This window comes from Melospiza melodia, chromosome 2 (genome assembly GCF_035770615.1).
Source record: "Melospiza melodia melodia isolate bMelMel2 chromosome 2, bMelMel2.pri, whole genome shotgun sequence".
NCBI lineage: Eukaryota > Metazoa > Chordata > Aves > Passeriformes > Passerellidae > Melospiza > Melospiza melodia.
In genome coordinates this window covers 112978116-112994107 of record NC_086195.1, presented here as the reverse complement: position 1 = coordinate 112994107, position 15992 = coordinate 112978116, and the positions used below count along the sequence as shown (strand labels likewise).

At 44.8% G+C, this 15992-nt stretch overlaps 1 protein-coding gene across 1 annotated transcript in view; it reads right to left on the bottom strand.

Annotated features, from left to right (window-relative positions):
- Positions 1 to 7605, bottom strand: part of PCCA (propionyl-CoA carboxylase subunit alpha) — a 269969-nt gene extending 262364 nt beyond the window's left edge. The window contains exon 1 of the mRNA XM_063149605.1: positions 7537 to 7605. Coding sequence (XP_063005675.1) covers positions 7537 to 7590 — 54 coding nt within the window. The 5' untranslated portion in view covers positions 7591 to 7605. The remainder of the gene's footprint in view (positions 1 to 7536) is intronic.
- Between the last annotated feature and the right edge of the window lie 8387 nt (positions 7606 to 15992).

The window sequence follows — 15992 nt, the reverse complement described above, 5'->3', positions numbered from 1 at the left end:
AAGTGGATTAAAGCTCATGAGAACTGCCCTTCTCCATGCAAACACCCACAAACAGTAACCAGAAAAAATTCAGAAGCTCTACATAGGAGGTCATTAGGTTAAGCAAAAATTTTTATATAATATACACTCTCCTATACCATCTTCTTTCCCTCTTGTTCCAAGAACTACCTAAAGAAATTCTCAAAAGAGCATGCATGCATATGCCTGTACACAGTGGTGATGGGGAGAGGCCTTCACTGCTGGGCATACAGCAGGCTGGCCCTTACAGAGGGGAGAAGGAGCAGACTTTAGATGCTAGCTAAGCTCTCAGTCTTCCCTATCCCAGGCTCCTGACAGCAATCTGAGGAAAAAGAGGTCTCCTAGACTTCTGCTCTCAACCAACTTCTACACAGACAGTTCCTATAGCTTGCCATTATTGCACATCACAGGAAAAAGCAGTATACACACGCTATTTCAGAGAAAACACAATAGATTATATCACAGATTTGTAAGTGAATCAAAAAGGAGATTCAGATGGATATTACTTAAGCAAGTCATTTTACAACGTAATGGCAGTTAGCCATAAACAAAAATAATCATACAGACAAAATGATACCACACCAAAGATGCATCAATACAGACAGCTCTGGCAAAGTCACACTTAATCACCCACGTGGAAACAAAAATAGTATAAAAAGCCTTAACAGATATCGTCTAGTAGGAAACACAAAACAGCAGTGACAGGAACTGCCAGAACTTAATCTGTCAATTCTGTCTTAAAGAACTGTTTTCAAAAGCTGCAGAAATCTTTTGATTTCTGCAACTTTTGAAGTAGTAGAAACTACAGGGTGTCCCGTGAAAAGACTGAGGAAAAAAGATACAAATATGGACTACATTAGAAAAACGATAAAATAAGGAAGCATATGTTCACATAAATGGCTTAATTGGAGAATTCAGTTGCATCTTCCACAAGGGTAGTGAACTTAGGACAGTTCAAAAATTGATCAAATTTAAAGTTTACTGTAAGCTCATATTGATTTGGAAGTAACAGTGGCTGTCAGTAACTGGAATGTGAGCACTCCCTATACAGCCCTTTAGCATGATTAAGCTTGAAAATACTTCTCACGTTACATCACAGAAAGCAGAAACCAGCCAAGGGCTGAGAAGGCCATCACATTTGTAAGACAGCTGATCTTTCAATGTCATAAAGGAAAAACAATATATTCCAACACAAGTAAAGGAAGCCTTGGAGCTATACCACCTCTTGCCAGGTCCAACCACACTTTGTGAGCAGAAAGCTACTATAGTTACACAGGTTACTAATGGCAGCCATAGCATACACTGTTCCCAGATAACCCACCTATGCTTAATTCTTCCAAACAATTCACGAGTGTTTAATTTTTCCTGAAACTAAAAAAGGTTAGTGGAAAGCAACCATTCCACCTTGTTCACTGAGTTGCTTTCCATTCAGTTTTGTTTGTTTTGGTGGGGCTTTTTGCTTCTTTTATTTCTTTCACTTCATTCCTCAAAGATAAAATCCAAACCAACCTGAAACACAAATCATCTGATATGCTAGAATCAAATCCACTAGAGGTTTCTTTGGGTTTTGGGGTTTTTTTTTGCAGGAGTATATTATTCTTCATCTGAGGGTGTGACAGTACAATCTGTTTCAGGCATTAAAGACATGGACTAAAGGACAGAATTCTGCAAGCTGCAATCCCACCTGCCAGCTGGTCATTATCCCAAGTTTACAGCACAATTGTTACACCTTCAGTGACTGTACTGTGATCTAGATATAGTCAGAGAGCAGAGGAAGGATTCCTAGAGAAGCAGCAGAGTACACTCTCCTGCTCCAGAACACACATGGTTAAGCAGACTGAGTCCCCCTCCTTGGAAACACTATTAACAGAAGTGCTCGAGAGACCACAAATAGTGTAAAGGTCATACAGGACACACACAAAAACTCTCCACGAGTTAATATTATTCATTGGAGAAAGTGCTTGTTAAGGGTCAGTGGGGCTAATCTAAATACTTGCAGTTAGCAGGGAAAAGGCAACAACTAAGCAAGGAAGGAAAAGCTTCTGAACTTTCTTGTAAATACTTTTCAAACAAAACTAGTTTTGGATGCCTGTGAGAAGCTAGAAGAGCTATGCACAGGAGACTGGAAGGAAAAGCTATGATGGGAGAAATTAGTTAGCATTAAACTGTAGAATCTTAGCCATCTTGGGAGGAAAAAAAAAAGCCCTGTTAAAACTTTATGCAGAAAGAATAAAATTACCAAGCAATTAAAAAAACTTGGAAAAACTTTAAAGCACACTCAACTCTAGTTTTACACTACAGAACTGGACAGATTCCATATAAAAATCTTGTAACAGCCTAACCTATGTACCTATGTTTAAAAATTTAAATGCCTCCTCTCACATACACAAGCAAAGCACTGAGAAAGTCAAGTTCAGTCCTGAATCAAGTACTTGTGGGGTAATTTCCTAAAACAAATCAAGCATACTGCTCAACTCAAATTTAAAGTCTCAACTTTAGTTCACAGCTTTTAAAAGAAGGGTTTCTATATATACTAAGAGCTTGCATCCACTTAAAGAAATATGTCTTTAGAGGCCTGCTCCTAGCCACTAAGAGCAATTGAATAATTACTTAAAAATAAACAAGCATTTTGAAAATAACGCATATGTAAGGCCACAAAGGAATGTTACTAAATTGCCATCTCCAACCCTAGAGCTATGCAGGTATCATCACCAACCCCTAGGCTCCCAAGCTCCTGCCATAGGTAGGTTTTTTAAGAGCTACGTCAAACCCCCAAAGACCTCTCAAACCAACAAGCCAGCAAAGCCAATCTAACACTCAAGCTACATCCTTAATTGGCTGCCTCCCCCAAAGCACACATGCCCCAGCTATTATACCTTACACAGACATTTCCTCAGAACACAGCCCAGAGAGCTCAGCTTGACCTAAACACTTCCTTCTATCTTGTAAAACTGGGAGAGGGCAGTAGAGTCATCTGGTATAACCTATTTTTGTCATGATTTGTTACTTCCACTTGATAAAGTTTTTGACTCTTGAAAGCCCAAGAATGCAGGCTATTCATTTATGAGAACTCAGTTCTGGACTTCTGTGTTTGGCTTAGAGTTTCCCATGTCTAGCAAATTTTTGGAAAACAGACAGTGTCAGTAGTATTTTGGAAAAGCATCCTGCTTTGTCTATTATTAATTGCAAAATAGCCAAACTAACCTACAACAGCTGCAACAGTTATTTTATAACTTCATATTAAAAAAAATAAATCAAACTACACCTTGTAGAATAGTATGCCCACTGCACACGGTCACTTTGAGACGCCACAGACAAACTGCCTCCCCCTGGGCACCCAACCCTAGGAAACCTCCTGAGGTGGCTTAAGGACACAGCATACAACAGCAAAACAGAAAATGTACTTATTATTTAGATATGGCTTATATGTGCATTTTTAAAGGCTTACATGCCCTCATGGAGGAAGGAAATCTCCCTACCATGCTGGTCAGCTTGTAAATAACTCATTGATACTGAGCTTTACAGGCAGAAAAAGGTCTCAGTGTTAAATGGAGACACAGAGCTCCAGATTTCAGGCAGGAAAAGCATGATATATCAATATTTGCTGTAAGAAGTCTAGTATGAGAAGGAATGTATATTTTAGCATTACTAGAAAATACAGTAAGCAATACCCAACAGTAACAGCCAGACTAGCACATTACTTTTCACTATACAAGTTCTACCTCTCCTGAGATTTTTGCCCTAACACTTTCAGAGACTTGGATGTAAGATACCATAAGAATAACCCCTTTCTTTCTAGTGTATCTAGTATTAGCCATCAGTATTCCTGAGTAGTTATAAAACTAACTAAAATTATTATTTCTTTTTGCATGTTTTGATTACACAACTACTGTTCCCAAATCTTTATTTCAACTCATTTGACAACAATTTCCTGTGTGTGGAACTCTACTGACGGGGTAGGTATAAAGCACATAGGAAGCAGACACCCTCACATGACTGCAAGACTTTTAATCTATAAGGCTGAAAACAGAGCTTTGTAATAGAATACTGTACAAATCTCATAAACAGAAAGGGAAACATAACACTTCTGTATTTCTTTTCTCTAAGGAAGCACTTTCCCTTCCTTTGTATGCCCAGAGTGCTGAACAGCCAAGCCCTTGTAACCATAAGCAGATTCTCCTGAAGCCATCTGCAAACACAGCTGTGGTACAAGGCTCTGTAAGGCACACTGCACTTCAGTGTCCTTCTCTCTGACCAGACTGACAAACACCCACGATTCTAAGAACAGGAAATCTTTCATATCTGCCAACATAGCATGCAAACTACAAACAAGGAATCACTCATCCACCTAAGGCTATTTTTTTAAGCTCGATCATTCCTACATCCAGGTAGCTCCTCCTCTGTGCCAGTCCTAAAGCTTGCACAGTGAGCCAGGCATGGGAATACAACCAGCTGAGAAACTACTCTCAGGGAGTGGGAAAAACATATTCTCAGCCAGATTTCAGTCTAGCTTATCCAAGATATCCATGCAGTAGTGCTGGCACAAGTTGGAGGGAGGCAGGAGCAGCCTGTGGTCAAGACCTAGCAGCTGCAGAACGTTGGAACAGTTTCTAATGGCAGCAGCCTTAAGATGTACAGTAAGGCTGGCACCTGTGAAATAGATCACAGTACTGTAACCATCTATGCAAGCTGGGGACAGACAAAATAAATTGTAACACAAAGTGTTTCAGAACAAGAGTGACATTTTTTACTCAATATAGACTTTAATGAACTCTCAATTTTTTTCCTTTCAAAGCTTTTTGCTGTACATTTTGCCCAGAGTACATAGCACAGCATGCCTTCCCTACAAATTCCGAAAAGCTACTCCCAGAACCAGAAATCTCTACCTGAATTACACTTTCAGAGTGCTTGCCAGTACTAAAATCTGTAGTTTACATACTAGAAACAATCACTAAACTCCAGAAGTTAGTGGCTACATTCATCTCCACAAATTGGCAATCATTTCAATTCCCTTCCCCAGCGGCAAATGACATCCAACCTTGCTACCCCATCAGCCTGATACTTCTGCACTTAGGAACAAGGGTGAAAATATTTCCCTGGAATAACAGCATGCTAAAAATAACACCACAGGAGAGAGCAAGGGGCTCCCACCACACAGATAACTTCCATGACTTAATGTTGGGTGCACAGATGGCAGAGAAACTTTCCATACATTGAATTCAATTATTAGAAAACTTACCTACACTGATAAAAATCTATATCAGCAGTTGAGTTTTGAAATTTGATGTATAGTATTTACCACTTCCTTTTACATTATTTTAAACAGTCCAGCAGCTCTCTCAAAAGAGTTTCATGACTGAAATATCCAAAGCCATATTCCACCCGAACTTTCTGATGACAGCCTTCTTTCATCATCAGATTTTCTCACAGCTCCAAAAGTGCAAAGCACTTAAAATGAAATTTTGGTTATATTCTAAGCAGAACCCATTCTGCACAAAACCTCAACAGAGGTGACAGGCACTACATTAGAAACAGAGTGGAGAGTCAAATCCCAACTCAGTGTTTCTGCACCTTTCTCAGGTCCTTTATTAATTCCCACATGAAAGCAGCACAAGAAGTTAAGGACATCTCAGTAGCTACTAGCCCTTGCAAAATTGTTGGAGTTCCAAGCACAGTCAAGTTTCAAGACGTCAATTTATTATTTGTCTATGTAAGCAAAACATAAAAGAATGTATGAATCCAATTTCCATGCAAATTCATTTTATTAGAGGTTTCCCAATAGGCGACCTTCAGGGCTATAAATCACTTCAGTGATATAATTCACAAGTGCTTTAAGTAGCTATAAAAACATTTTGTTTTACTGAGGTGCCACTAATGCAACATTTTCAATACTGCATGCACTGGTGCTGTCAGACAAGACCCTTGAGATGCCAGAGAGAAGGAAAGTAGGCCTTTTACAGGCTCCAAAGGACTGACATCACTCTTAGAACTACTTAGTAGGAAGAGCAGAAGCCTTCCACATCTCAATACACATCCTCATGGTACCAAAAACAAAGATGTCAAACAGGATGAGCCCTCTGTTAAAGTGAAGTCATCTCCAGTTACACAACTCTGGTTTTCAAAGAGCTTCTCTTGGGTACACCTTCACAGGAAAACAGGTTTATGAGATATTTCCTAAGAAAAAATACTTGGGCAAAATACATGCCCTTTTCCTCTTTAATCCCTTTACAAAATTCCCTGCCCCCAGAAACCACCTCTTTTGCATGACTCCTCCTAGGTGAGTTCCTTACAGTATTGCTATGAGGCAATATGTCTAGAGAGAGGCCCATCCCAAAGCCTCAGGGGTGCACTGAGCAAAACAATTTCTGTAATTCATTGCACTCTTCTCCACTGGAACGCTACACAAATTTTCCTTTTCAGGAAAAAAAAAAAAACACTGTAAATTCTTTCTACAGCAAACAATTAGAAGTACATTGCACTACTTTTTCCACAAAGAAACTAACTGCAGTGTCATTCAACTGTTACACAACACAATGGGCAAATGCTGTTTGTTCTTATATAAAACAGTATCTTTCTCTTAATACCATCTGTAGAAGTAACAGAGGTGAAAACACAGCAGGTGCCTCAGTGAAGTTACTCCACAGGCTACAGAATAAGGTTTTCTAGATAATTTCAGGTCTTCATCAAAAATATTGGTATGGTTCTGCAACGAGTTTATTGCATGAAAAGCAAGAAAAAAATCCACAGTAAAGCTTTAAGTAACAGCTGAAAGCACCATAAGTATCTGGGGTAAAGGGGGAGGCGGGGGCAATGGGGGGGGAAGATAGCTCCTTTCTCTGTCAGCTAACATTTTACAACTAAAAATAGCACAAAACGACCCTCCACTCCAGAGTTTTCATAAGCCTGTGTTTAACAGAGGGAAAGGGCAGAAGGAAATTGAAATCACAGAATCAATCTGTGAATTGAATCAATCAGGTCAAAAAAGACCTCTGAGATCATCGAGCCAAAGCTATGGGCAAACACCATCACGACACCCAGACCACGGCACCGAGTGACACGTCCAGTCTTTCCATGAACACCGCCGGGAACGCCGGCTCCACCATCCTAAAGTATCACATAACGCCTCACCAGCAGAAAATTAACTTTAAAAAAAAAGCAAAACAAACAAAAAAATCACGGTCTCCTGGCAACACGCCGACGGGACACAGCACGGAAGGGCCTCTCGGGTGCCGGGAGCCCGCAGGCACAGGAGCCGGGCTCCAGAGCCCCCGGCAGCCGCCTGCCCCCGGCCCACCCGGGGCCGCGGCCCAGCACACGCAGCGCTCCCCGAAGCCTCTCACTCAGCCGGGGATCCCCGCCGGTCACACGCGGAAACTCCTCAGGGGAGACATCCCCCGCCCTCCCGCACACAGAACAGCCCCCGCCCGGCGACCCCATCCACGGGCAGCCTCCACCACCCGCAGCCCAGCGCCCCCAGGCCGCCGCCACTCTCGTGCCGGCCGCGAAGGCGCCGCTCACCCCCGGCAGCCGCGCCCGCCGGCCGCCGCAGCGCAGGAGCGGAGCCAGCGCCATGTCCGCGGCCGCCGCTGCCCGGCCGCCCTTTCACCCGCGCCGCCGGGGCCGGGCCGCGCGCAGCCAATCCCGGCGCGCGCCCGCCCGCCGGGGGCGGGGAGGGGCGCGAGGGGCCCGCCGCGCGCCGCACGTGCCCCTCGGGGTCGCGCTTGCGCGTGCCGCTCCGGGCGCGGCTGCGGCGGCTGCGCGCGCGCGCCCGGCGCGTGAGGTCGACCGCGGCGGGAGCGCGCCCCGTGCGCGCGCTTGGAGCCGCAGGACATCCCCGGCTGGAAGGGACCCGCAAGGGCCAGCCCGGGCCGACTGCCGGCCCTGCACAGCGCAGCCCCCGAGGCGCTCCGTGGGCCTGAGAGCATTGTCCAGTGATTGAGCTCTGCCCGCCTGGCGCTGTGACCCCTGCCCGGGGAGCCTGCTCCAGGGCCCAGCCACCCTCTGGGGGAAGAACCTTTCCCCCATATCCAACCTAAACCTCCCCGACACAGCCTTGTGCCCTTACCCTGAACCCATGGGGCTGCCTGCTCCTGTGCGCCGGCCAGGAGCCACAGCAGCCCCGGGAGCGGATCCATCCCTCCCCGGGCTTCCAAGCGGAGAAGGTGCAAAGCGCAGCTGTGACAGCGTGCCTGATCCAAGCTCCTGCCCCACGAAGCACAAGCACGGTCAGTCGGCATGAGAGAGATGCTGATCATCCTGTGCTTCACATCATCCGCAGGATGTACTTGCTGCTTGGCTTCCTAGCACGCCAGAAACTCTGAGTCAGCTCCTTGTGAAATGACTTGTGCTGCTGGGTCTGGGTTCTCTGCTGCGGGTGTGCTGGATCTCAGCTGATGGACATGCCAGAGCAGTGCCGAGCCCCAAGTAAACTGTCATCCCAGGAAATGCTGTAAAGGTTTTACCGTGATGAGGGTGCATAACAAGTGTCACTGTTACTGTCTCAGACCTCTGTTAAAATGCAACGGAGGAATAAACTGCTCACAGCACTGAAACATACAAAAGACACAGTCCAAGATGTCCAAACAAGTGTTCACAAAGCATAGGAATAAGAGTTTTTCCCTTAAATAGCATTATTTCTACCATTTTTCCCTACAGTGGTGATTTGAGAGATGAGGGTAGACCCGAGCCTTCATCTTTTCTACAGTAGCAGATCAAGACTACATTTCCTGAGGCTGAAAAATAATTATTCCTAGTTAAGAAAAGAGAGTGGGTCATAGTTTGCAGTTCACCCAAGACATGCTTTACAACAACCTCCTGATAGGGTTGGAAGACACAAAAAAACAAATTTACATCCATAAGGAAAATGTATATGAGCAATGCACACATTTAGGTTAGGAATAATCCCCTCAGACTTTAGACCAGTCTAGGTCCTTGGGCAGTAAGAAGGTGCTTGGTATACAGCCAGATGATTGTGTAAATGTGGGTTTTACCAGATTACATCACTCCCTCAATTCACACATCATTACATAACAACCCTTACACTTTATAGCCCTCAGTAAATTCTCTCATATATATATTATATGGACAATCACATTCTGCACATTCCCACACTGCAGGGAGACACCAGGAAGGGCAGAAGCTCCAGGCAACTGGGTTCACTCAAACATAGATATTTTCATAGGATACTAGCTGCACAGTTCCCTCAGCAAAGCACAAGCCCCTACTTGCATTTATGCATAATATTGAAAATTTTGGCCTAGTTTTATTGTTTGGCATTACTTTTAAACCTCTTATGTCAGTATTTACATTCAAATGGCACAACATAAAAGCCGTGACAAAAAAAAAAAAAAGAGAACACTAGTATCTGAAGGGAGACTGTCAGGAGGATGAAGCTAGGATCTACTCAGTGGTGCTGGTCAATAAGATGAGAAACAAAAGGAGAAGCTGAAACACAGAAAGTTCCACCTGAACATGAGGAAGGTCTTATTTACTGTGATGGTGACTGAACTTTGGAAGAGAATCCCCAGAGAGGTTGCAGAGTCTCCTTCCCAGGAATTGCTCAAAAGCCATCTGGAATCAATCCTGAGGAACACCCTGTTAGGGGTCCCTGCCTCAGCAAGGAGTTTGGACCAGAAGACATCCAGTGGTCCCTTCTAACCTTTACCATTCTGTGAACTCTGCTGCATACCAAAGATTTGTGAAATGACTTCTCTCCCTTTCCTCCCAAGCGAGTAGCAAAAATGAAATCAGCATTGGTTCCCCTCTGTTGCACACTTACACATTTGCTCTGCTGCATTAACAACAGCCACACAGGTGGGATCAATGCAGTAAAACTCTTCTGAACATGTCTAGAGCAGGTCACCTTATTTTCAGTTGATAGTCACAAGCAGACCCTGCAGATTTTTTTTTTTTTCAGTAGATGCAGAAAGCTTTGAAAGCAGAAGAGACCAAGAGCAGAAGGGAGGTGGACTGACCACATCCACCAGAGGCACTGCCTCAGGTATATCAGATGCAGGGAGATACACACCACAACACGGTGTTCCTGCACTAGAACAATATCCCGAGGCACCTGACGTCAGTTCCTCCCGCCCTCATAAAGCAAACAGTCCCGTGGCATCCCTGGCGTGTTTGCTTTCCCTCTGCAGAGGAGATTCTGTTTGCCAGCCCGGCTGAGGGCTGGCAGCCACCTACAGAGGCGCATCAAAGGAGGCCCCCCACAGCTGCAAAGGGAAACTGTCTGGGATTACACACAGACACCGCCAGCTGGGTGCATAAAGAACTTGATGAGAAATGGCCTAATGCAAGCCTGTTTCCAAGTGAAGCTAAGGCTCCTCACAAGTCGAAGGGACTGGGGCAAAAAAGAAAAAAAAATGCTAATCTCCCTGCACATGAAGTTTACTGCTTTCAGTATGATTTAATTCTGACTGACATGTTTCTACTAGCAGTCTTTTTGCTTATTCCCTTCTGTAGCGGGCAGCGCACACAAAATATAAGATTTTGCTTCTGTAAGAAAAGGAAGATATGTAATAGATCAAGATCATACACAATTACTATTGAACATACAAAAAAAGAGAACTTACACAGCATCACTGCCAAAAAAAAAGTAGATATTCAAAAATTAAATTGCGAAACTAAAATATCTAGAATAATTAAATGAGTTTGGATAAACACAAAGACCTTAACTCTGCATGCCTGTAAGCACATTTGTAATGTCATAACTCAATATAAACTCCTGTCTCAGTGAAGCTGTTAACATGCAGAAAGTTAAGCAGGTTTATAAGACACCAGAACACTGTGCAATTTATTCTCTCATTATTTTGAGGGGGTCCTAGAGAACTGCAGCTTTGAGTACTGAGAATTTCTTTGATCCTTTCATTAGAGCAGAGAGTTACCTTCATCTTCTAACATAACCCCAAATTCAGACAGAAATCATAAGTTGTTGTATCATCACCTAAATTTTAAGCTGCAACCCAGGGAGAAAACTGGAGCAATTGCAATCCTTCATCTAATAGGGAATATATTGTATCAGGTTTACTGAACATGAAATGCCTTATGCACAAAAGCCTGTGCCTGAAGAACTCAAAGCTAGAAAAACTCTTTGAAGTATCTGTTATATATTCTGTAAACAGCCTTTTCTTCTATCAGCATTCTGCTCAACACTCTGCAAGAGACAGAAATTCAGCCTTAGAATCAGACTAGTCAATATCTCCGTACATCTCTCTGCTATGTACCTACAGAAAAACCTTGACTGAGAGGAAAGATTCCTCATGCCAGCTTCACCTGAGAGAGTCAAGAGCTGGAGGGGTTTTCAGGCAACCCAGAGAAACCCCAAATCCCAGCCACAGACAGGGGAGGTGAGGAGAGGGTGCGAGCTAAGAGCTCCCTAATTTCAACCCCACGCCCAGCTCTCAGGCTTTGGAGTACAGTGTGGCTCTTTGGAGGTGGCAGAAACACCCTTCCCCCTCTAAGGCTCCTCAGGGTTGACCCTACCACATAAACACATGCTTCAGAGCTGACTTGATCCTTAAATTAGCCTCCTGGCCTCAGGGGTAGCTTGAAGCTTTGCACACCTGTAGTCTCTTTCTCCAGGAACATGAACCACCTAGGCATCATCATTCAACTTCCCCAGCCTTCAGGTCTCCTCAGGAAAGTCCTGAACCTCCCCAGCCTCAGAAGCAACTGAAGCACCACTAGTTCATTCTTAGGGGGGCTTGGCCTCATCCTCTACCTGGCTTCAGGGATGGCATGTTGTCATTATATTGCAAAAGTTCTATTATCATTACATTGCAAGGGCTCCATATTGCTAGAGCTTCATATCTGCTTGGTGTTTCTCATAGACAGCTCCTCCAGGCACTGACTCCTCCTTGTCCTCACAGCAGCCAACTGACTCCAGCCCCCCTCAATGAACCAATCCCCTCTCTTATAACACTCTACTGATTGGCTACAGCTGTGGCCTGTTAACATCAGGCCTGCTCCTAATCCTTAGTAATTGGCTCAGCTGCAACCCTTTAGGAGGTAAGATTACTTTCTGTACTACCTTTATTTACTTATGTCCTATCCCCCTACAGTGGCCTCCCCAAACCAGGTAGAGGATGGTGAAAACCCAAGCCAGATTGCCTTGTTCTGTGATCCCCTTGGCCGCCAGGGACAACCTTACCCTCTGCAACCACATAATTTAAGAGGAGAGTTCAGGGAAATTTGGATTGTCCAACACTTGCTCAACCCCACTGACTGCTTCACCATGCCAGTTTCCCGCTGCTAGTCACACACCCCCACACCCATTCCACCCACACCAGCCATTCAGTCCCCACACCTCTTTGGGGGCAGCATAAACTGGCCCCAGGCACCCCAGAGGAGCCTCAAAGCCCAGGCAGGGGTGACTCAGGGAGCCCTCACCTACAGGGCACAGTCCTGTGGGGTCTGAACAGGGTGGGCAGACCCAGGAGCTGGTATCAAGGTCCATGAACAGTCCCAGACTGCTGAAGGCACAGAGATGAATTGGGTGGTCTATCCTGGCACTCCTATCAGGTGGAGCAGCAAGAGGCAGGGCTAAACACAAAGCAGTAACAGTAGAGCAAAGGTCAGGCAGGAACAGAGACTAGATGTTGTTATTATAGTGCAAGAGTTCTATTGTCACTGTACTGCAAAAGTTACTTATTGGTAGAGTTTCATACCTCCTTGATGTTTCTCACAGGCAGCTCCTCCAGGCACTGACTCCTCCTTGTCCTCGCAGCAGCCAACTGACTCCAGCCCCCCTCAGTCAACCAATCCCCTCTTTTATAACATTCTACTGATTGGCTACAGCTGTGGCCTGTTAACATCAGGCCTGCTCCTAATCCTTAGTAATTGGCTCAGCTGCAACTCTTTAGGGGGTAAGATTACTTACTATACTACCTTTATTTTCTTTTATTGTGTCCCCCTACAACTGGAGACAAATACACCTCCAACAACAGAGCTTGAAGCAAGGCTGAAGGCTCAGGCCTGAGCTGAAATGGATGTCCCAGGATATGGGCTGAGGATGTGGGTGAGGGTCCCAAGTGAGGCTGGTCAGGGACATTAAAGGTTGTTGATACATTCAGTGCCCCAAGACCGTGCCAAAGTTTCTCACTGCAACACGGGGCTGGCTGGGAGAGATGCAGAAAGGAGCTCACACATTAGCAGAGTGAGAGTCCTTTTGTCTTGGGGACCATGTCTGGCTTCCTCCACTCTGATGATTTGGATCAAACACAACTTTCAACTTTCTCACATCCTCAGGATTTTAGAAGCCCATTGACAGAAGCATGATGTAAAAACCAGGAGTTAAGCTCTGCCTGCTTCAGGCCTAGCTAGAGTCTGCACAGGGCCTGCAGCAGGGAGGGCAGGCAAATGCTGGGAAGCAGAGCACCTATCAGAAAATTCCGAGTAGCTCTTGAGGTGCAGCCCTAAATGGCACGTTTTGGGAAGGCTTGGCACTCAGATGTGATGAAGTGATACTGCTTAATGAAATTTCTTACGAGATTAGCACAGGAATCTCAACTGCTTTGACACAGAGAAGTGATGTCTCTGTGGGAATTGTGGTTTTCCTTTGATTTAGGGGACTGAAGGGCTCTGCGAGACTGCATCAAAGTAGCAGAGACCCAGAGAGTTCTTTAAGGAGGAAAAGGATGAAAATCAGAAATTCACAGAGAGAAGGCAAAAAGAACCAAAAAATGTATTGCAGTGTAGCCTGGAAGTAAATGCCACCTTAATGAAATACTGAAAGAGGCTCGTAGTCTGGGGAGAGCTCAGACTGTGCCAATGTAAAGGTTTTATTTCCTCCTCAGGAGCCTTGGCACAAGGGTGTTACAGAACCAGGATAACCATGATGGCTCTACAAGTCTGAGCAAATATGAGCTCAGAGTTATTCACCCCATTGTATAGAAATTATCTTTTGCTTGGAACCTTGCTGAGCAACTGCTGGGGCTGTCACACTTGTAGGACCAAGGAAAAGTTAACACAATCATATCATTGTTGGGATTGCTGTTTAGCACCTGCATGATGCCTCCAGAGGTTCTGCATGACGGGCGGGTCATCTTTCTGGGAACCAGGGAAGTGACTTTTAAAACCAGAGAGGTCCAGAGCACTTGTTGTGTGTGAAATGCATTAAAGAACTCTAGTTCATGGACAAAAGTTTTGCTGAGTTGCTTGTCGGTGGTTCTCTGTGCTTCTCTGTTCATGGTGAGTGACAATGGGCTTGCTTAGTAGTCTGACATTTACTGCCTGCTTGTAATGTGAATACAGTTTTAAACAGCTTTGGATCCTTTCTAAGGCATTAGGAGTAACCCCAAAGATTAAAAACAAATTTGTAATTCATTTGCTTGGAAAAAAACCTGCATGTTGTCAGTACTAACAAAGATTTGTGCAATGGCTGTCGGGGCTGTCAAGCCCTAACAGAGTCCTGGTGAATTCCTCCTGTAGCATTTATTGCCTGAAGGTTCACTGCTCAGTAAACAGAATGGTACATTTAAATTTAAGATTGCTTTTAGAATTTGCTACTCCTGGGCACAGACAGGCTAAAGGAGATGATGGAATTCCTTAAAAGAGGCAATAAATTCAACAGGGCTACATCATTTATTTGGATTCCAGCCATGGCATGAAAGCTTGCAGCAAGAGAGGCAGGTTGGTTTGATCAAAAGGAAAAGAAGCTTTCTTCTTGGGCACATAGTGCAACCATACCCCTGACTACAGAGATGGAAATGAAACACCGAGGGAGGAAGGGGGAACAGGCATGAGAGAAAGTATTTGCTCAGCTCTGTTCCTGATAGTGGCAGCCAGAACTGGCAATTGAAACCATCTCCAGTGCATTACAACTTGTCTTGCTATGGCAGCAATATTACCCATCTCCTCCAATTTCTGATGGGACACATTGGAAATTTCAAACTTGTAAAAAGGAGTTCAAGAAGGTTGAATCTCAAGGTCAAACAGCATATTCATTTAGTCACAGCTCTCTGACACAAAGAGGTCTCTATTGTGTGGGATTTTCCTTAGAATGAGTAGTATCTTCTGTATATAGCACAACATATGACACACAGGTGATAATCCTAATATCAAGCATGAGGATACTCCTGGTGGGTTCTTACTTTGCCTGTGAAATCTATTTAAGCCCCCTAAGTCTTTACAGCTTTTCTCTGGTATGAATTTCCCAATGCCCACAGTTTCATATTCCTCCTTGGATCCAGTGATGACAAGGGAGGGCAAAGCATTCACCATAAGGTGCTAGGAAGTGCTGGCTTTTGGTAGTCCAATGGGTGGTGGAGTTAACAAAGACCAGATTTCAAGGTATTAATTTCAGGAACTCCTGAGCACAAATAAGATGTTAAACACTGAGGGAGCAGCACTACAACCACTACTTGCTCTCTCTCTCTCTGCTTTTTCTAAGAAAAAGAGTGTTCTGCTCCATTCAATCCATGATCCAGATTGGTGACTGGGCAGGGCTGTGATGGGGCCCTAATTGTCCTGGTCAGCCTCACTGCACCCATGTCATCAACTCAATCATTTCAGCTCAGGTTTGGGTCATTAGGCCTGCTCTGAGCTGCCTGTTCCTGAATTATTGTTCAGATTTTCTGGGTTGACCTTGGACCTTGTCTCTGCCTGATGATGGTTGGACTGGCAGTGGGACCTATTGCTGTCACCACCCCATTGGGCTGCTGTGGGACTGCCTCACTTGGTCTGTGTCCACCCTCAGCTCCTGGCTGACATGATCCCTGAAAACTCACCCCATTTTCCATGCCTCCTCCCCTGAAGCCTCATGAATCCACACCCTCTGCCCATGCTCAGGAGCCCCATTTCAGCTTGCTGGATTGTTGATGAGACCTGTTGCCTTCAAAACTGTTGCTCTGCTCACCCAACAGTGAGGGCATTGCCATTGCCTATGCTCTGATCATTCTCAGCTCTCCTTCCCTCCTGAAGCAGCCTTGAGATTGCTCCTCTCTGACAGTCTGTAGGGATTGTAGGAG